The following is a 22,773-nucleotide window of genomic DNA, read 5'->3' on the forward strand; positions in this document are numbered from 1 at the left end:
GGGAAGCTGGCTCACTGAAGGGGAAGCAAAAATCCTTTCTAATTCTGAAATCCTCAGTTCTGGCTTTTAAGACCTTTCATGGACTGGATGAAAAGACTCCCCACATTACTAAGGATAGGCTTCTTTGTTGATTGTAGATGCAGGCAGCTTTAGAAGCACTCAACTGACTATAGATGCAACACCATCGATGAATTATCCTCATAGCAACAGTCAGGCAAATGCTTGCTTGACCAAACAACTGGACACTATAACCTAGCCAAGATGACCCATGAAATTAACCATCACAGGTAGATACTATCATTAGCCACAATTTTACAATGACAAAACTGAAGCATGGAAGGGTTTGACCCAAAACTCACACCCAGGTCTGTCTGACACCAAAGACCAGGCTTTTTATCACTGAGAAAATGCGTGTAATTCATAATCTCACTCTCCAGAGATGTCACTATTATTACCCTAATCTTTTTTCCCCCAAATTTTATTTTGAAAATTTCTAAATCTACAGAATGGCAGAATGGTTGCAAGAATAATATATGAACACCCATTTATCCTTTACTCATATTCTCCACATGTTAATATTTAGCTATTTTTGCTTTGTCCCTCTTTTCATCTGTATTCCTTTATTTCTTTTGTTGCTGAACTATTTGAAGTTAGTTGCAGAAATCATGGCCCTTTGCCCTTAAGTACTCCAGTAGGTTTCTCTAAAGTAGAGGACTTTCTCCTGTATAGCCAGAATCATAGTTATCATACTCAGGAAATTTAACATTGATGTAATATCTCTATCTAATAAATAGTCCTTATTAAAGTTTTTCCAGTTGTCTCAATAATGTTCTTTATAGTTGTTTGTTTGTTGTTGTTGTTTTCCTTTTCTGATCCGGGATCCAGTCCAGGATTACCTGTTACATTTCGTTGTCATGATTCTACAGTCTCCGTTAATCTGGAACAGATGTTCAGGCTTCCTTTGGCTTTTATGATGCTAACATTTCTAAAGAGAACAGGCCTATTATTTTGCATAATGTCCCTCAACTTGGATTTGCCCAATTCAGTGGTTCCATACTTGGGCAGGGATCAGAATCATCTGGGAACGTGGTGAAACTAGAGACCCACACGCTGCCCCAGGGAGCCTGCACTGCCCCCTCTGTTAGCTCTCCAGGTGATTCTGCTAAACACCAAAGTTTGAGGACCTCTGGTCTAATTATTTCTTCTATGGCAGAAATACTATATAGGTGATATTGTGACCTTCTCGGTATAACTCACAAAAAGGTGTGTGATGTCAGTTTGTCTTGTTTTTGGTTAAGGTGTTATCTGCCAGATTCCTCCATTGTAAAGCCATCTTTGCTCCTTTGTAATGAATACGTTGCCTGGAGTTGACACTTTGAGGCCTTTTGACCAACCTGTTTCCCAATGTATTTGACCCATTGGTCCTGGCCTCCAGGGGTGATCCTGCATAAATCTGCTAATATCATGGTGATTGCCTGAAATTCTATCATCATCTTCATTGATTAGTTGGCATTCACCTCTAAAGAATAATTGTTCCTTCTCCTTCATCCCTTTCCTTTAAAAATATTTTTCAGTATCAGTATGGACTCATGGATTCCTTTTTATTTAGTGTATTATAATCCATTCCTCTCATTCATTTTGATGCTCAAATTGCTCCCACTTTGGGCAATGAAATCTCCTTCAAATTGGGTCCTGTCCCTTTGGATCGTCTCCACAGTTTTGATCACCTCCCTATTTTCTGGCACAAGACAATCCAGGCTCTCTTTATGCTTTCCCTGCCACAGCATTGGAATTGGCCATTTCTTCTTTGCGTGGAAAATGGTATCTAGAAAGCAAGTTCTGGTTTCTATTTAAGCTAATTGGAACACCATCCCAAGAATGAAAATATGTGCCGCCTGTCCACCTAAAAATATAAAGTGCAGTGCATGAACCTCACCTGGGCTGAACCCCAGGAATGTATGGTCTGGCTAGTTTTCCCTCCCTTGTCATCTCCATATCTAAATATTCATTTGTGTTATCCTCCCACTGTTGAACACTAATTCATAGGCCATAAACTTTCTCTCTCTCTCTTTGCTCCTATCTTCATTATGATCAAGTTTCTGAAAAGCAGTCTGCCCAGATACTCTGGTCATAATGCTTATGTCTTTGAAACCATGAGCCACTCCCACAAAAACTCCTAGGCTTATTTGCCCTTTTTTTGTAATGCTTTTTACTTTTTCAAAGTGTTTTTATACCTCCCCTTTCTTTTTGTACTCAAAAGCTCCATGGCGTATGTGGGACAACCATCAAGGTTTAATTTTTGCTTATGTGGAAAATAAAGCCACGAATTGTATGCTTGGGAATTGTTGAAATGGGAAAGTTTATGCTGTATTTATGTTTTCACAATAAAGAGAGAGAGAGAGAGACTAAAGAGACAATGACAATGAGATGCAATACATGATACTGAACTTGGTCTGATAATGAAGGAGAAAATGCCCAAAAGGACATTATTGGGACATGTGAAAAAACTGGAATATAGACTATTAAATTTCTTGAGCTTGATAACTGTACTTAAAATGTTAGATAAATAAATATCACTCTTCCTTCAGAGAAGGCATCCTCCTGTTAATGCCTTAATTGGATATGTTCATGGCCTCAGAACTGTAACTTGTAAGCTAATAAATCCCCATTGTTAAAAGCAAAAAAACAAAACAAAACTTTATGATTGCTATAAAGTGATTTCAATAGAGCTATAGTATGGTTCCAAAGAGGAAGACAAATAATTATAACTTTTTTTAAAATTTCACAAAATAACTTTAAAATTTCTTTGAAAAATAGCTGAAAGACCATGGCAAAATTTTTTTTTGGAAAATTAAAGCATTTATCCTGTAAGATATTGAGACAGTGATTAAGTATAATAGAACGACTCAAAAATTGAGCAGTGTTCCAGAACAAGTAAGTAACCTAGAAATAGTTAAATATAAGAATTTAGGAAACAACAGGGTAAGGTTTAGTACAGAGAATAATATTCAGAGAGTCTTTGGGGTGCCAGGTTTTGTGATAAATGCTTTATCTTTGGATTTCATTTACTGAACAGCTCAGTAAAGTTAATATGGTCACTTCCCAATTTGCAGGTGAGGAAGTGAACTTCAGAAAAACAACTTGTTCAAGGCTCACAGTTCTTTCAACGGGTGAGACAAGTCCCTTTCCAATAGGTTTTCACAGGCCGGGTTTCACATCGAAGAGGGATAGATTGTAGGTCATAAAACATGAATTCTCAAATATGTTACTAAACAAAGTGCCATTTCTCACAAGATTAATAGCCAATAACATGCAATTAATTGCATGAATTTTACAAATTGGCTAATCAAAGAATTGCCAATTAAAACAATATTGCAGTGTTATTTTATAGTTTTCCAATTGGCAAAAAAAATTTTAAGGATTCAATGTGGTTTATAAAAATACATACATTTCCCAAAGATGAAAAAATTAGTAACTGAGAATGTTTGATATCTTCACGTGGGATGGTGTTTTAGTTTCTGAGGCTGCCCAAAGAAAATACCTTGAAATGGTTTGGCTTAAACAATGTGAATTTATTTGCTCACAGTTAGGATCCAGGAAAATGTCCAAACCAAGGCATCATCAAGGTGATGCTTTCTTCCTGAAGGCTGCTGCCTGCCAGCAATCCTTGGCTCTCCTGCCACATGGCAAGGCACATGATACATTTCTCCCTTCTCTGCTGAGTTTCATTGATTGTAGCTTCTTGTTTTCCTTACTCTTGTATTCATTCCATTTATAAAGGGTTCTAGTAATAGGATTAAGACCCATCCTAAATGAGGTGGGCCACACCTTAACAGAAGTTGCCTTATCAAAAGGTCCTACCTGCAATGGGTTTACACCCAGAGGAATGGATTCAATTTAAGAACATGTTTTTCTGGGGTACACACAGCTTCAAACCACCACTGATGGTTCCATGAGTATATATACACATGTCAAAGTTTATCAAGCTATACACAAAGACCTGTGCATTTTACTGCATATTATCTCAATAAAAAAGAAAGAAAAAAACTAAAAAATACTAAGTGATTAAATCAGGATTATTTGTAAGTGAAAAAATAAAGGTAGATATAATTAGATGCTGCCAAGCATGAACTTAGTATAAAATATTTGGCTCTATTCAGCTGCACTTGGAAAGAGGGCTGACAAATTTGAAGTTGGAAGTTAACAGCCAAAGCAAATAGGGGTTCCAGAACACTGATGTAACTCAAAGTGGCCATAAAGCAAAATCAAAGCAGCCACATAGAATGAACACAGTGACTGCTGATGTAAAAAAAAAATCAAGGAGAACCTTTCCCCATGAATCCTCATAAAGGATGATGTGATGTGAGCAACCATGCCCTCAACTGCGCAAACAGTTATTAAAATAGTGAGTGTTGAGGATTGTTGCTTACATTGTTCCTCAGCATAAAGTGGAGCAGTACCAAAGCACAGCTCTGAGTAGGCAATCCCACCGGGGACAAAACCTAATGGTTCAATTAATTAGCTTTCTGATGATTCTAGTTTAAACCAAGCATAACATTCAGAGAATCCAGAGTGATGGCTCCCAAATTGGAGGCAATTTTGTCCCCCAGGGGATTTATGGCGATATCTGGAGACATTTTTTGGTTGTCACAACTCAGGACGGAAGGGGTACTACTGGCATCTGCTGGACAGAGGCCAGGGATGCACCTTCACACTCCACAATGCACAGGACAGACCCCCACAACACAGAATTATCGTGCCCAAAACGTCAGTTTCTCAGGAGGAATTAGGCAGGCGCCAGAGAGCGGCATTTACTCATTCTTTTCTCTGTCACATCTGTTCTTTGCATGGTTTGTTTGCTGGCTCAGTAGTAAACCACAGTGGAAGCATCCTGGGTAGCATCTAAGTCATCATGCTTGCCAATTCTTGACTCTTAACCAGCCTTTGAGGGTTGACCCACTTCCCAAGGAGATATAATTGAGCCACCCGTGTTAAGAAGTCCTTTTCTCTCCATCTGTGATCATTGATCCTCTTAGGTATAATAGCTGCTGGCTCCACTTATAGTTACCTCTTCCCAACTTTGTCCCCAAAGAGCTCTCTTCCCCAAGTTCCAATCTGAGAAATTCCAAGGAAGGCCTTTGGGCCAGCTTAAATCGATTTCCCACCAGTGTAGCAAGATTGGCAGAGAACAGTGATTATGTTTCCATTAGAGACATTATCAGAGTTGGGAGAGAAGGAGTTCTCCAAAGGATGGAGGTATTTCTCTCCAGAAAAAGGGAAGGTACTAGGCAGTCAAGAAAAATAGAACTCTACTTGTGCTGGTTTGAAAGGAAGTATGCCCCCTAAGAAAAGCCATGTTTTAATATGAATCCCATTTCTTAAAGGTAGAATAATCCCTATTCAATATTGTATATTTGAAACTGTAATGAGGTCCTCTTCCTGGTTGATGTGATTTAGTTAAGAATGGTTGTTAAACTGGATTAGGGGATGACATTCTCCACCCATTTGAATGGGTCTTGAATGGTTTACTGGAGTCCTATAAAAGAGGAAACATTTTGGAGAAAGAGATTCAGAGATAGCAGAATGATGTAGCCATGAGATGCAGGAAGTCCACGAGCCAGCAACCTTTGGAGGTGAAGAAGGAAAACACCTCCTGGGGAGCTTCATGAAACAGGAAGCCAGGAGAGTAAGCTAGCAGATGATGCTGTGTTTGCCATGTGCCCTTCCAGCTGAGAGAGAAGCCCTGACTGTGTTTACCATGTGCCTTCTCACTTGAGAGAGAGACCCTGAACTTCATTGGTCTTCTTGAACCAAGGTATCTTTCCCTGGATGCCTTTGATTGGACAGTTCTATAGATTTGTTTTAATTGGGACATTTTCTTGTTCTTAGAACTTTAAACTAGCAACTTATTAAATTCCCCCTTTTAAAAGCCATTCTGTTTCTGGTATATTGCATTCTGGCAGCTAGCAAACTAGAACACCACTATTCCAGGAAACTGTTAATTTTTTAGAATTTTTATTTGAAATAATTTAAAACTTACAGAAGAATTACAAGAATTGTACAAAAGAAAAAAAAAAGAGCCATTATGTCCATCACACCAAATTGTGAGTTAACATTTGGTCACATCTGCACTCTCTCTTGCTCCCCATATATATATTTTTTCCAAATTATATGAGATTAAGTTATAGACATCATGTCCATTTAATGCTAAATATTCCATTGCATGTTCCCTAAGATTAACGACATTCCTTTAAATAACCACATCGCAATTGTCATATTCAGAAAAATTAACATTGAACCTGTACTATTGTCTGATATAAAGTCCATATCCAAATCACCAATTCTCCCAATAATCCTTCATAGAAACTTTTCCTCTTAATGCAGGATAATAAACTGCACTTAGTTATTACAACTCTTTTGTCTACTTTGGAACCTCTCTCCAGACTTTTTCTTGGCATTCATGAAATTAACACTTTTGAAAATGAGTATGTGTTTTTTTAAAATTTTTTATTTAAATTAATTTTTTATTTTTTTTTATGGGTCAGATGTTTTGTACAGTATCCCTTAGTTTGGGTTTGGCTAATGTTTCCTTGTGATTAGAACTGCTGATATATTGTCGGCAGGAGTACTATACAGTGGTGTAATATTGGCAGGAGTTATTTGATATTGGCAGAAATACTACACAGTGGTGCCAGCTCGTGAGATCTAGTTCTGCACATACCTTCCCCATTGGTAGCTTGAAATTGGCCACACTGGGAGTATTTGTACCACAGAAGTTTCTCAGATGCTACAGATCAGGACTTTTATTTTTTATTTTTCTAGAATGCCAGTTGTGAAATATCTACTGACCCAGCGCTATATTTAGGTGAGGTTCATGCCTTCTCCATGCATAACACCAGAGATGCATGATGCTGATCTATCCAATTGGTGATGTAAGTTCTATCTCTAGGTCAAAGAGGTGTCTGCCAGTTTTCTCTACAGGAGAGTTACTATTTCCCCTTTGTAATGAATACATAATCTGTGGGGAGATACTTTGAGGTTATGTAAATACCTTGTCTAAAGTCTCACCAAAATTTCATCCAACAGTTTTCATTTATTGATGAATGCATTTATTGCCTGAGTCAATGAGTAGTGTGATGGTTACAAAATGATGATTTTTCTCTCTCATTTATTCTACACATGTATGTTAGCATTCTACAAGTTAAACTTTTTATACACTTAAGCTAAAAACATAGATAATTAGCAATAGATTTGGAAACAAATTGAGTTCTCCCAACTGTATGCCAAATGGTTCTAGAACCTTAGTATTTGTGACATAGTTAACAATATCAGTTTCTGTGGCACAGATAAAGCATACCTTTGGAAGATTCCAGGGAGATATTTGCACTCAGGTCATAGAAAGTTAACTGGTACATGGTAGGGTGAAAAGAACACTGGTCAAAGAGTCCAGAATCACCATCTGCTGTGATCTAGCAATGTGATTGAACAGTACACTTCATCTCCCTGATCTGCAGTGTCACCGTTCCACAAAGGAAGAGAAGTCATATTTCACTAAGGTATCATTCAAATTCTAAAAGTCTCTTTTATTCTGTTCTTCTTGGGAACCAAAACCTAAAATTCACCTCATTAGCATGGTGTCTTGTTCAACTAAGCCAACAAGCACAGGACAAAAAGTAAATGTCCAATATGAAGCTTGAACCCAATGACCTAGTGATTGAATTCATAATCCAGCTAATTTAGCCATGAGAGGGAAGCAAAAAGACTTGTTACTGTTTTGTGTTACCTTTGCGCATTCAGTCACATCATCTGACTCACATCTCTGGTTTTTCTTTGTTTATCTTTGACAGTTGTAGAAACCCACTGAAGGACCTGTTGCCTTTCTCTTTGAGGAGATTCCTCTCTCAGGTGTTAACTAGCCCAGTACCAATAAGGTTACTTCTGTTGTCATGGTTGTAAGTCAAAGAAATGTTCCATCCTAACGCAACCTACAGTCTCTAAAGAACTTCTACATGCAATTCTGGAGTTCTTCTTAAGTCTTTCATCACAAAAAATTGCTAAGAATCAGGAAAATGGAATTACTTTTGGTTGATCCATTGTTTAGTGAACTCAGAATTAGGCAAATGGGATTACTCTTGGTTGATCCATTGTTTAGTGAACTCAATGCACAAGTCAAATTAAGTTGAAAATCAGTATTAGAACTCAGAATTCTTGGATTTCTAGAGCAGTGGTTGTTAACTGGAAGCTGAGGTGGGGGCTGAGGGGCGTAAACAAATGTGGGGCTTTGCCAAACAATGCATTCCCCTCTCTCCCTAGAACAAGATATGGATAGGGCACACCCCTCCACCCCAACATCACCTTCCTCCACCAGAAGTGTGTTGGAGCCAGTGTTTAGGTGCAATCCCCACAGGTGATTTGTGTATCTGCTCCCCTACCCTTCTGGAACTGTCTGAGCCTTGTACCTTTCATACAGTTCCACATTTCAACATTTTAAATATTTAATGACCCTTCTAAGGTGAAGAACTCTTTGGCAGCTTCAGTACAAGTATCTGCTTTAGGTCTTTTTATCTGTCTGTTCAGCTTCCATTTACTAAATTGAAAAGTGGGTGTCTAAAATACTGTTCAGATGACTCATCCAGGGTTCAGATGACACAAAAGGGTTATAGGCAAAGGATTGGCAGTAATTTTCTATATTTTTATCTTTAATTATTTTAATATCAAGTAATACATTTCTAAAAATTCATCTCTAAAACTCTAAGACAGCAAAATTGACTTTAACATGAGTTTGGGCCCAATTTCAAACTCAAAAATGCTTTGAGTTCCGCTTTTAGGCTTCCTTTCCCTCCATGAGTTGCTTTTTCTTTGAATTTAAGGAATTTAATCTTTCTACAATTTAATCTTGATCAACACCCACCTTACCTGTTGGATTAACGGCTTCATCATCTTTCACCAGAGTAGAAAAAGCACTGTCTCTTGCCTCAAAGAAAAAGGGCAATTGATTCTACAATCAAACTGGTTTCTCTTTGATTTTATAATCTTTTCTAGAGATTATAAGCGAGCTTTGAATTCCAAAATTCTGGGCCTGTCAGCCCTTGAGGCAAAAACTTTGAAGCTGATCCCTCTGCCTCATATTTCAGAAGGGATGCCTGTATGTATGAAAATAAAAATTACTTTGTTTTCATTTTGTAGTATAAAAGAAATATGAATAATTGTCACTGCTGACATTGTCTTGTCCTGGGTTTTTTATTATTTTATTTTATGAACTTTAAAAGAATTATTGTTATAAGTTGTTTTTTTGTGTGTGGAAACCTGAGTGAAATGTATAATACTTTCTAAAATCCTCACTGAGCATAATCACATCACTGAACCAATCTAGAGTACATTTCCTTTTTTTTTTAATCCTTATTGTGGAAACATATATACAACATAGCATTTCCCATTTTAACCACTTTCGAGTACAGTTCAGTGGTATTAACTGCATTTACAACGTTGTACTGCCATCACCACCTCTGTCTTTTTGCCAGAGCTGCTGTCACAAATATCACACAATGAATTGTCTTAAACAGTGGAAGTTTCTTGGCTCATGGTTTTGAGGCCAGCAGAGGTCCAGGGTCTAGATATTGGCCAGGCTGGCTTTGTGTCCAAAGCCCTTGGTGTTCTGGTGTTGGCTAGAGGTAATCCTTGGGGTTTCTTGGCTTTCTTGTCCCATGGACATATCCTCCTGTATTAGTTAGGGTTCTCTAGAGAAACAGAATCAACAGGGAACACTTGCAAATATAAAATTTATAAAAGTGTCTTACGTGACTGCAGGAATGCAGAGTCCAAAATCCACAGGGCAGGCTATGAAGCCAACGACTCCAGTGGAGGGTCTAGACGAACTGCACAGGAGAGGCTCACCAGCCGAAGCAGGAATGAAACCTGTCTTCTCTGAATCCTCCTTAAAAGGCTTCCCATGATTAGATTAAGCATCACTCATTGTAGAAGACACTCCCCTTTGGCGGATTACAAATGGAATCAGCTGTGGATGCAGCTGACGTGATCATGATCTAATTCTATGAAATGTCCGCATTGCAACAGACAGGCCAGCACTTGCCCAACCAGATAAACAGGTACCACTTGGCCAAGTTGACACATGTCCCTGACCATGACACCTCCCCTTTTCTTTTCCAGGTCCCTGCTGACTTTCTGCTTCTCCCTGTGGCCTTCTCCTTATAAGGCCTCTAGTAGTGCTGATTGAGACCCACCCTGGTTCAGTTCCCCACACCTTAACTAAACATAACATCTTCAAAAGGTCCTGTTTATAAAGTGTCCACACCCACAGGGATGTGGATTAAGAATAAGAACACATCTAAATCGGGGAACATAACTCTACCTAGTACATTATCCATTACAGAACTTTGCCATCACTCCAAACAGAAACTCTGCCCCATTAAACTTTAACTCCCATTCCCCACCCCTGCCAAGGTACCCTGTAATCTACTTTCTGTCTGTATGATTTACATATTCTGCTTACCTCATCTAAGAGAGATCATACAATATTTGTCCTTTTGTGTCTGAATGACGTTACTCAACACTATGTCTTTAAGATTCAGCCACGTAGTAGCATGTATCAGAATTTAACTCCTTCTCAATGCTGAGCAATATTCCATTGTATGTATATACCACAATTCATTTATTCATTCATCCATTCATGGACACTTGGGTTTCTTCCACCTTTTGTCTATTGTGAATAAAACTACCATGGATATTGGTGTACAGATAACTGTCTGAATCCTTGCTTTCAATTCTTTAGAGTAATACCTAGAAGTGGGATTGCCCAGTATGAAGTAATTTTTGGGGGGGAGGGTGCATGGTCCGGGAATCAAACCCAGGTCTCCCACATGAAAGGCGGGCATTCTAACCTCTAAACTACCCGTGCACCCAGTATAAAGTAATTTTATACTTTCCTTGCTGAGGCTATACCATTTTTATGTTCCTGCCAACAACGCATGAAGGTCCTATTTCTCTGCCTCCTCACCAACACTTGGTATTTTCCATTTTTTAAATAGTCGCCATCTTAGTGGGTATGAAATGGTATCTCGCCGTGGTTTTGATTTGCATCTCCTTAACGGATAATGATATTGAGCATCCTTTCATGTATGGCTATCTGTATGTCTTTGGAGAAATGTCTACTGAGGTCCTTGACCCATTTTTTAATTGTTTGTCTTGTTGTTGTTGAGTGTAGGAGTTACATTTACTTTTAAATTGCTTAATTACATTTCACCAATGCCCTTGGGATAACCAGGAAACTCTCCAGCTTGGATTCAACAGGTAGAAGGAAGGAATACAGGATAATTTCCAGGCCCATGAGTTCCATATTTTTAAACACTATTCACTTTCAAGTATTAATTATGCAGGACTGATGCAAGGTAGGAATTATGTGGAATTGATTTTGAGGGTATTAATGCTTACGCACTAACATACATTATAACATTACGAAATTTAACATATTGCAAAAATATGTATTTTTAATAAAGATCCCTCTATACTACTCATTGTTGTATATTTAAGTACTGCAGTAATGTATTCACAGTGTCACTACTCTTAATGAGATAACGGCTCATGCAACTATTTTTTATCGTGGCTATACGTCCTGCACACAAAGACGTATGCCTTCCTACCAGGCTGCTGAAAAGGCATTTTTGTTTACCAAGGCTGAGAACTCCTATTTTTCTTTGGTAATTTGAAGGATGAAAAGTAAAATGATGGGGAAAATAATAATTAGACTTCATCCTACTTCAATATAAAGCAAAAGAATTTTAATGTGCTGAGCATTTGCTGCAAATGATTTTGCTGCACATTTTCTCTATAATGTACAAATATTAATTCAATAATGAATCACTGACACAGAAGCGAATTTATATTTTTATTGTTGGATATACCCAAATAACTATGCTGTTAACACAGAAGAAAAAAAAATATCTCAGGAAAATTCTTAAACTAATCTAGGAAAATCTACTGGTTTTAAAAATAAACGTGCAAAGATAAAAATTATTTATTTAGATGTCATCTAAATGTTCAGCTTCAAAGTCATTCATGCTTCTCCCCGAATACTGCTTCCTAAATAAAATTGCCCAAAGCTAATTAAAATATATACACAGAGGCACATGCTCAATGTGGCTTCCCCTTAACACTGCGTCTCTCCACCCCCCTCCTCTCCCCTGCAATGGTATGTTCTGCATTTGATCATAAACTGGAGGTGCCAAGCTGTGACAGCTTCCCCAACTCCACAGCCATTTGCTACAACCTAGAACACCGTGGTCAGTGATGCTTTCCTTTTCCACCAACAGGGGCAAATCGAAGTAGACAGTGAAACCATCTTCAAGTTAGCAGCACTTGTTTTACAGGTAAGAATTTATAAATAGCCTCTTACACGCTTTTTGTTTGTTGGGTTTTGTTAACTGCCTGCAACTCTGAAATTTTTGCATGGGCCAGTGGCTGATGGCTCATTAAGCCAGTTGGTTATTTGTTAGTGAAAAGTGTGAGCCACTGTTTTCAGTTTTCAGGTAATTTGCAAGAACTATAGCGTGACATTGTGATGTTGTGGGTCTCAAAGAAAAATAAAATTTAAGAATGCTCTGAGAAAAAAAAAAAAGAGTTAAGAACATATTCCTGGAAAAGAGCCTTTGAGTTACTTGAATTGTGGAGGCAGCAGTTATAACAGCTGTAATTTTCATTTAAATTTAGTAACCTTTGTATACATTGTCCTGAGGTTGAGTGAAAGAAACTTTTAATTCTTAAAGACAGTGGTAGGTGAAAAACAAAGGCTGTTTCCATGCTGGTTTAAAAAGTAAAGAGAAAACAAATACTCTGTGTTGATTTAACTGTGCCGTGGTTAACAAAGTCTGAGTGGTCTAAAAAGTGTGCCACTGGAATAGAAAATCGGTTATCACGTGCCCTTTGCAAACTAAAGGGAGAAGTAATTAGCTGTGCTTTTTCAGATGTATTTACCACTACATAAAGAATAAGAAATATTTCATGCATACTAGCTTTCTCTGATCAATGTCATATTTTTTCTCTATGGCAAAGGGAGAGTGTTACTTATGTGAAAGAACATCCACTCTTCAAAAATATAAAACACAGCAAAACAAAAACCTTAGGGACTTCAGGAAGGAAAATGATCAAAAGTAAAATTCATTTAGCACTACATAAATACATAATGATCATCTTTTTTTTTTTTTTTTTAATTTCAGGAAGCCAAGGGGGATTATACCAGGTAATGACTCCTTTTCTAATAGTACTGTGCAAAATAACCTTAACTAAATCATTGTATGCTGTTATTTTAAATAACAATGGGTGCAAAATCAAAAGAAAGTGGAACCCGGGGCAGGAGACTAAAATCTCCACCACCTTCAAATAGAGACCTATTCTTTTCATGAATGAATCTGGGAATGAAGCTTTCTTACAATTTTTCAAGCCAGACTGACAGTGAATCGCAATCAGAAGCCTTACAAAGTTCTATTTTCCGTCATCTGTTAGCAAGATGAAGAAATCTATAAAAAGCTTTGGTAGCCTGTGCTGGGTTTCTCTAAACGTATAACAATCCTGTGTTTGTAGCGTTATAACGTATGCGCAGGGAGAGGAAATCCATCAGCTGCTTGGTGAAGGGATTAATAGGGGGCTTTCTTGCAGCTGCCCCGAAGGGGCCTCACTCTTCATACACTTGACCTGACAGTTGTATTGTTGCCACTGAGACACTTACTGGCTGTAGCTGCCTGGCTGACCGCAGTACCAGCGACTGTTTACATTTGAATTCACTCTACCTGCTCAGCCCCGTACTTTCAATGCAGTAGTTCTATTTGGAGAAGTAGAAAACGTTCAAGGTGGAGGCCAGGTCTCCCATTAGAAACAGCTCACGGGGCAATGACCCATTCACAACCTCGCCTCTGACCTGTTAATGTTCCACTCCTGGTAAGCTTTACCCATAGATTATTTACAGATCACCTAGTCCTCATTCCCAGCCAAAGCCTTTGACTATGTGCTCCTTAACTGACCGATGATAAAATAATGCCTTCCGAGCTGAAAAACTTCCCGTCCCTGATGAGGAATATTTCACCTTACCATCTCCAGACAGCATCTTCCTGAGTTCACAGTCCGGTTGACTGGTCAAGAATCCCACCGAACCCTCCATTGTACACTTAACACATCCTCCCATTACTTCTGTTTTGTGCTCTACTAAAAAAAAAAAAAAAAAAAAAAAAGATGTTAAGCTTAGGAAATGGAGCTTTGAAGGAATCATGGAAATCAGCATCAATTCCTTCAAAATTGGAAGGAGAAAAATGTCATGGGGTGGGGGGGAGATGAATTAGTTTCTAGATCGGTGACAAACAACTTGCCTGCCTTGTCTTTCTTGGGGGAGCCACCCCGTTTCCTGGGAAGATCAGATATGCGAGGAATGCCATCATTTATGGGGGTGAGTCTGAAGTAGATTTACAAACGAGCACTTTGGAGCCAAGAGATCACACTGCAGTCTGCGGATTGCTGACCCTCCCTCCTCCACTTTCACTCAGTGGACTATCAATCAAGCCTTGACCAGTCTGACACCTTTGAGCCTCAGTTTCCTCATCAATAAAATGACTCTTATCTGATAGGGCTGTTGTGAAAATGAAATATATTTCAGCGTTGCCCAGGGCAATGCCTGGTGTGTAGCAAGCTCTCCTTCCACTCTGGCTGTTATTAGTATTTGTTCCAATGTCATTATTGTCATCCTCCTCATCACCACCCTGTCCTATCTCCTTGCTACCTCTCCAGAGACTTTGGGAGGACTAAAGAGGGTCCAAAGAAGTTGCAATGTATTGGGGGAAGGAGTAGAGAGAGGTTAATTTCACAAAACCGATTTAGGAAAGATTCCTTGCCTGCAGCAACAAAAGGCTCAGAAGGGGCAGTTTATTTGGCAGCCCAGAAATTTTAGCCTCTTGAACTGCAGGGTTGGTGAGTTAGGGTATCCAAGCCCAATCCAGTCTTTTCCTTAATTTTGGCTTGTTCTTGGCAATTTCCTGAGCAATCACCCAACTGAAGAAGTAAAGGACAATGTTTTGAAATTGTCCAAACTGTGCTAAGTGGTAAAAAGAAGATGGGATTTGGAATCCCACAAACTAACGAGTGAACCTGAATAAGTCATTTATTCTTTCTGAGCCTCAGTTTACTCCCCTGCAAATTGGGGTTCATGAAAACAGCAAATTTGCAGGGTAGTTTTGAGGAGATAAATGATATGGAAGGACTTTGTAAATTATAGATTGTTTCACAAGCATTAGTTATTGATAATGATGGTAAAAAATGATAAAGAAGATGCACTGCTGTCATCAGGCTTTTTTTTTTTTTTTTGAATTTATTATTATTTTTTTACATGGGCAGGCACTGGGAACCAAACCTGGGTCTCCAGCATGGCAGGTGGGAGCTCTGCCACTGAGCCACCATGGCCCGCCCCGTCAGGTTTACTTTGAAGCAGAATTTTGGTTCCTGGCATCCTTTGGGTACCACCCTGTTCCCATCTGACATTTTTTTACCCCCTGAATGGAGAAGATAGTTTTTCCTCCAAAGTCTGTTATAAGACTAATTTTAGAAAACCAGGTGAAATAAAATACCATGAGATAATGTTTATATACAGTGGTTGGATCAAATACTGTAGAACCAAACAGAACCTTTCACATCCCAAGTCCGCCATTTAGCTGTACAATGTTGAACAGGTTACTTAAACTCCGAGGCTCAGTTTCCTCATCTGTAAAGCAGGACTTACAATAATGGTACATACCCTCCTAGGATTGTTATGGGAATTAAATGAGTTAATATTTGTGAGTAGCTAGTACAGTTCTTGCAATTGCTACCTTAATTTTCCATCAAATCAATGCCCATAATTTACCACTTTCCATTGAAACAAATGTCAGTTATTTCCCATTTTTTTTTGTTAGTTTAAATAATGCTGTGATGAACATCCTTGTGTATTTGGGATTGTAATTGTTTGTGACTATTTTCTGAAGTGAAATTTCTCAGGTGGAAAGAGCATTCAAGAGCATTCATTTTCAAGCAAAAAGAAACTCCTTAAGGGAGAAAACACGCTGAAATGGAATTCATGCATTCCTGATTCTTAAATTATAGGAAAGTCACTGCTTTAACCAAAAACATCTAATGAATGCCTAAAATGTGTCAGCCCCCTGTCTAGGCAATGAGGATGCAAAGATAAACATGGCATGGACCTTTTGACTTTCTATCAAGGGCTACCTCATGGCAATTCCATCTTGTATTTCCTTTGGTTTCCATGTCAGTGGCTGCTGCTCGAACACTGACCAAAAAACATGCCTAGGGACAGTGCAACAGTGGCTCAGTGGCAGAGTTCTCACCTGCCCTGCCGGGGTCCTGGGTCCGATTCCCGGAACCTGCGCATGCCGAGGAGGGATAAAAAAAAAACAACAAAGCCATCTCCAGACACCTTCCTAGACCAGGGAATGTGTGCTTTTGTTTTTCAATTAAAATAGTGATTTAACACCTAATTCTAAAGGCTGCTTTGGTCACTCCGTGTGAATAGCCTCTTCTTTAGCATTTCCAAAGCTGAACTCACCAGCATCCCAGCTTCCCTTCCAACTCTCCCTTCATCATCTCACTATAATTACATCCCTGTCCTCTAGAATCATCTCTAAGAATTTTCTCCTTTCTCCCTCTCACCCCCTTTTTTTTCCATCATCACACAGATCCCTGGTTTTCCATTCTCATGATTAGAACTCTAGTTTTCTCAGCCCTCACTCTCCTCCAGTCAACCCGACAGTAAAAATATGTGTGCATATTGATTGTGTGAGTAGCAATTGAGCGCTTACCATAGACATGGTTAAAATGCCCATGCCTGATTTCGTTCAGTCCTCACTGCAACCCAATGAGGTAGATTCTATTATTATCCACACTTAACAAATTAATAGAGGAAAAATTTAGGCCCAAAGAGATTATGTTACAAAGCCTTGGGTTTCCAGACATGTTCTGATTTGCTCGCACCCTACTACTTGCGCATTCTGCCAGTTTTCTTCCTAAGACATAGATTTTATCATTGTTATTTTCTTCTGCAAAAATCTCTTACAGTCTCTCATTGCATACAGTCACGCGCCCCTCATCACTCAACCTGGCACTCAAGGCCCTACTTAACCTGGCAGTAAAAATTTTCATCTCGCACACTCTACTGTTCATACTCCTTAATATCTGCTCATACCTCTCTTTCCTTCTTTCCTTACAGAGCCTTATACTAATTTGCCCTCTAACTTTGCTCACTCTTCTTCTTCTAAGAATTCCTTTAAAAACTATTCTCTCCCTTCTTATTTTGCTTCCACCACACTTCCTTAAGCATATTTTAAGTTGAGATTATCAAACCAGTAGGAAACCTTGCCTTCTGAAAGTTAATTAAAATAGTGGAATGGGGACTTCCATTTTCTTTAAATAGCTGACAGTCTGAATTTCCAAGTCAGCCCTTAAGCCGCAAAGATAACAAGCTACTGGGGTAACACAACACAGACAAACGCAGTGAATTCCTGAAACCTGACACACAAGGATGCCAGGCTTTATCACTGAGCCAGCTACAAAAGAGTTTGTAAAAGCAAAGCTTTTTTTTTTTTTTAAGGTCCTTAAAGGAAAAAGTTACCAAGTGTGACTCTGTGGTTAGGGCATTTCTACTTATAAGAAAAAGTTAGTGACTACAATTTACAATTCAGAATGAAAGTATATTAACACCCAGCTCCAAATAGGTGGGAAATATTTGCAACTTTCACAGCTTTGCTATAAAACCTGGCTGTTTCCCACGGGAACCCGGAACTTGTTTGAATGTGCTGAGAGTAATTTCTGAAAGGAAAAAAAAACCAAAAAAACAAAGACTTCCAAGTACTTTATCCCCTGGTTCTTACACCTTAGAGTACTTTAAGCTCCATGACTCCATTTCCAGGGCCCTTGAAATCAGCTACAGTATAATAATGGCAGCTCCCGTGGCCTGTGCTAAGCACTTGACTCTCATTCACTGAAAGCCAACCATGGAGACAGGGAGGAGCTTGGGGATTTAACTGCTTGGATTCAAATTCAGGCCCAGCTACTTGCTCTGTAGCTTGGGTCATTTACTTAAGCTCTCTGAACTTCAGTGTTTTGTCTGTAAAATGAGGATATAAATCAGTTTCTAGTTCACAGAACTGTTTGTGGGATAATCCTTTTAAAGTACCCTGACATAAATGTTACATGGCCTGATGATGACAGTGGTGGTGGTGGTGATATGTAACCCTCGCTGCTACACTGTGCCAACAGGCATTATTATTGCCCCCATTTTACAGATAGGAAAACTGAGCTTAAGAGCAGGTTCATGGCTAGAGAGAGGCAGAACCGAGACTCCAAGCCTCACACTGTTTGCAACTGTCAGCAGTCTCCATTTTGGTATTCCAACACAAATTTATAAGAATCGATACCTTCCTAGTTGGCAGGGTAAAGGATACTGACTTAACAGAAGTTGAATGTGTCAGTTTGATTTCAGGGAGGGTCTTCAATGAATTAGCAAAATGCTTTTGTGAGAAAACTGTTAAGAAGTAGCTTTTTCTTTGCCTATGAATTGACTCTATTTAGAGTTTTGAATTAAAGGTATAGACAAGTTCTTCTGTAAATTAGTTCAATGCACTGCCACCTTATTTATCTATAATAATCTATGTATTCATATAAGCGCCAGGCTGTTTTACATGAATTACAAATAGTAACTCATTTAATCATCATGTCAACCCGATGAGGCTGGTATGATTTTATCCCCACTTATAAGCAAGACTAAGAAACCAGGTGTGGCAGTATATTTATGTTATCATATTAAGGTTTAGCATGCCCCAATGTCTTGGCCAAGTGTTAAGAATTATTTGCTGAAACTATGTGATGACATTGTGAATTACTGATTATATACGTAGAATGGAATGATCAAAATAGGAATGTTTGCGTTTGTTTGGTGTTTTTGGTATTTAAAAAGATAAAAGAAAAAAAGGCAAATGAAAAATGGGAAAAAAATCTTTACAACATATTTTACATATCACATATAATATATATATTATATATCCTAATATATAAAGAGCTTCTTATAAGTGGAGAAAATAAAAACTAAGAATCTAACTTTAAAAATGGGCAAAAGCAACTCTGCAATGAAAATCATTGCCCTCCCTGCCACAACATGACATTCAGGGGTGAAAGTCCCCCTGGTGGCACGGGGTGTGGCTCCCAGGGAGAGTCTGGCCCTGGCACCATGGGATTGACAATGCCTTCCAGACCAAAAAAGGAAAAGAAGTGTAATAAAATAAGGCATCAGTGGCCAAGAGAGACCAAATGGAGTCAAGAGACTGTTCTGGAGGCTACTCTTACGCAAGCTTCAGTTAGATAGTGCTAATTGCCATGGCTTGCTAAATCCCAACCAACATCACTCCTGTTGACTCCTTTTTTTTTTCTCCAAGCCCTCTAATATTCATTTAATCAATTGAGTCACAAGCAATAATAACAACGGAATTTTTTATGTTAAAAAAAAAAAGAATTATTCGCTGAAAAAAAACACCAACACCAGCAACAGCAATAGGAGACTGTGGACAAATAAGTTTAGGAAATACTTGGGTAAAGCTAAACAAAGTTTATCACATTTTCATAGGAAGCTTTCAGTCTGCTTGTGTGCACTGCAGCTTTCTAAGGAGAAGACAAGAAAGCATCATTTCCCACACTTATTTGTCTCTAATGTCACTCTTTCAAGTATGGATTGAATTATTTACTGAAAGCTTAGTGTTAAAATGTCTTTAAAAAGAGAAGTAGTCTTGAGGCATCTGTTCTTTGTACCACCTTCCATATCCATAACTCCCTTCAATTTTTTTTTTTTTTTGCATGGGCAGGCACTGGGAATTGAACCCTGATTTCCAACTTGGCAGGCAAGAATTCTGCCACTGAGCCACCGTCACACCACCCACTCCCTTCAATTTTAACTCCATTAACTCTTAGGCAGGTGTTCTAGTTTGCTAGCTGCTGGAATGCAATATACCAGAAACAGAACGGTTTTTTAAAAAGGGGAATGTAGTAAGTTGCTAGTTTACAGTTCTAAGGCTGAGAAAATGTCCCAGTTAAAACAAGTCTATACAAATGTCCAATCTAAGGCATCCAGGGAAAGATACCTTGGTTCAAGAAGGCTGACGAAGTTCAGGGTTTCTCTCTCAAGTGAAATGTGGGTGGGACCTTTACATTAAGTTGTTTCAACTGAGATGTAACCCACTCCATTCAAGGTGGGTAGTAAGTCTTTACCAGGGTCCCTTATGAGAACACAGTCAGGGCTTCTCTGTTGGCTGGAAGGGCACATGACCAGCACAGCGTCATCTGCTAGCTTTCTCTCCTGGCTTCCTGTTTCATGAAGCTCCCCAGGAGGCGTTTTCCTTCATCTCCAAAGGTCGCTGGTTTGTGGGCTCTCTGCTTCTTGTGGCTATGTTGTGCTTCTCTGCTCTCTTCTTCATTCTCCAAAATGTTTCCTCTTTTATAGAACTCCAGAAACTTATCAAGACCCATCCAAATGGGTGGAGACATGTCATCACCTAATCCAGTTTAACAATCACTCTTGATTAAATCATATCTCCAAGGAGATAATCTGATTACAGTTTCAAACATGCAGTATTGAATAGGGATGATTCTGTCTTTATGAAATGGGATTTACATTAAAACATGGCTTTTCTAGGGGACATACATCCTTTCAAACCAGCACAGCAGGGTAACTGACTATGCATTACATTCTAATTCTACTGTGTCTTAAGAGACCTGAATTGGGAAGGGATCATTCATCCCATACAATGGGCATCTTTCCTTCTGCTCTAGGCATAGAATATTAGGGCTTCCCAATATCATGTAATTGAACCCCTTCATTTTATAGTGGATGAAAACAAGGAATAATGTACCTATGGCCAAATTCAGGGGGATGAGACAAAACTTACAGTCCCCAGGTCTTCCTGGCTATCTAGATCTACCATTTTACCTTGAACCTGTACAAATAGAGGTTCATGCATTCTTGTTGTCCCTGATAAAAGAAGTAGGTAAGGGACAGTAGGCAATGAACTCCACAACCTTAAGTGTTATATCAGTGGAACAGCCCTGGGTCTAATATTAGTCACTTGAGGAGATAGCCTAAGAGTGAGAAGGCAGGAAATGAGTACTCAGTCATTGGTGCCCTTAGAATCTCACCTTTCTCTCAGTGCTCAACCACATTCATTCTTGTAGATTAAATACCTACCATGTGCTGGGTGCTGGGCTGAGCATGGGCTCTGATGAGGCAGCTGGGATTTCTAGTCTTCCTTTTATTGAGGCACAATCATTCTCCTTCTTTATAGAAGACACTGGGATAAAGCATGAGCTTTGGCATCAAACAGACCTGAATTTGAAATAAGCCCTCATCACCTGTTGGTTGCCTGACCTTGAGCCAGTTTCCAGCTGTCTGAGTCTAAGGTCCCTTATCTTTAAGAGGTTTGTTGTGAAGATTGAATAGATAAAGCTCCTTGCAGGAATACATAAAGGTGCTTGAAGGGCACCGGGAACAGTTACCATTGAGAATGGAGACTCCATACTTGTGCATCTACTTCCAAGTTGGAGTTCCCTTTATTGTGCTGAGGTGTATTTTTTAAGAAGAGTCCCTAGGTCTCCAGGTACTTAGTTATATTCCACGCTTTCGTCAGAGAACTGGTGGGGTAAGGACATAGAATGTGGACAAACATTCAGGTTCTTGTTCTAAATCAGCAACTTAGGTATTAAATTTAGTACTTAAAAAGTCCAGCACTTACATTTAAAATGTTATTGTAGGTGAATGTTTATTGGCATGAGGAAATGATTTTGATATATGAAGTGGAAAGAAACAAAAGTATATTTATTATCCATTTTTGTAAAAGTATATTGTGCTGGATTGAAAGGATGTACGGACCGTAGAAAAACCATGTTTTAATAAAAATCCCATTTCATAATGGCAGAATAATTCCTATTCAGTACTGTATGTTTGAATCTGTAATTAGAGGATCTCCCTGGAGATGTCTCCCTATTAAGAGTGGTTGTTAAGATGGATTAAGGGAGATGTGTCTCCACCCATTTGGGTGGGTCTTGAGAAGTTTCTGGAGTCCTATAAAAGAGGAAACATTTTGGAGAATGAGAGATTCGGAGAGAGCAGAGAATACTGCAGCACCACAAAGCAGAGTCCACCAGCCAGCACTTTGGAGATGAAGAAGGAAAATGCCTTCTGGGGAGCTTCATGAAAACAGGAAGCCAGGAGAGAAAGCTAGCAGATGACGCCATGCTCGCCATGTGCCCTTCCAGCCAAGAGAGTAACTGTGACTGTGGTCACCATGTGCCTTCTCACTTGAGAGAGAAACTCTGAACTTCATTGGCCTTCTTGAATCAAGGTATTTTTCCCTGGATGCCTTAGATTGGACATTTCTATAGACTTGTTTTAATTGAGACATCTTCTCAGCCTTAGAACTGTAAACTGGCAACTTAAATTCCCCTTTTAAAAAGCCGTTCTGTTTCTGGTATATTGCATTCCAGCAGCTAGCAAACTAGAACATACGTGTATACCAAAAAAAAAAAAAAAGTACATGTATACCAATGTATTCACACACTTTACAGATGTAAAAACCAGTTTGTAAATTATAGCATAATACAGTTGTCTCTAAATTTTTTTGTTCATGCAGCCCCATTAGTAATTTATTCTTTTTTAGCATTCATTCTCAATGCACGCATACTTATTTATTT

The 22,773-nt window shown here is 38.8% G+C and overlaps 1 protein-coding gene across 9 annotated transcripts in view; it reads left to right on the forward strand.

Moving 5' to 3' along the window:
- FRMD4B (FERM domain containing 4B) overlaps positions 1 to 22,773 on the forward strand; it is a 362,040-nt gene that overhangs the window by 267,647 nt on the left and 71,620 nt on the right. For all 9 annotated transcript variants that reach the window (XM_077128740.1, XM_077128741.1, XM_077128735.1 and 6 more), the window contains 2 exons: positions 12,327 to 12,383; positions 13,230 to 13,252. In XM_077128740.1, the coding sequence (XP_076984855.1) occupies positions 12,327 to 12,383; positions 13,230 to 13,252 (80 nt within the window). The remainder of the gene's footprint in view (positions 1 to 12,326; positions 12,384 to 13,229; positions 13,253 to 22,773) is intronic.

This window comes from Tamandua tetradactyla, chromosome 15 (assembly GCF_023851605.1).
Source record: "Tamandua tetradactyla isolate mTamTet1 chromosome 15, mTamTet1.pri, whole genome shotgun sequence".
NCBI classification, from domain to species: Eukaryota; Metazoa; Chordata; class Mammalia; order Pilosa; family Myrmecophagidae; genus Tamandua; species Tamandua tetradactyla.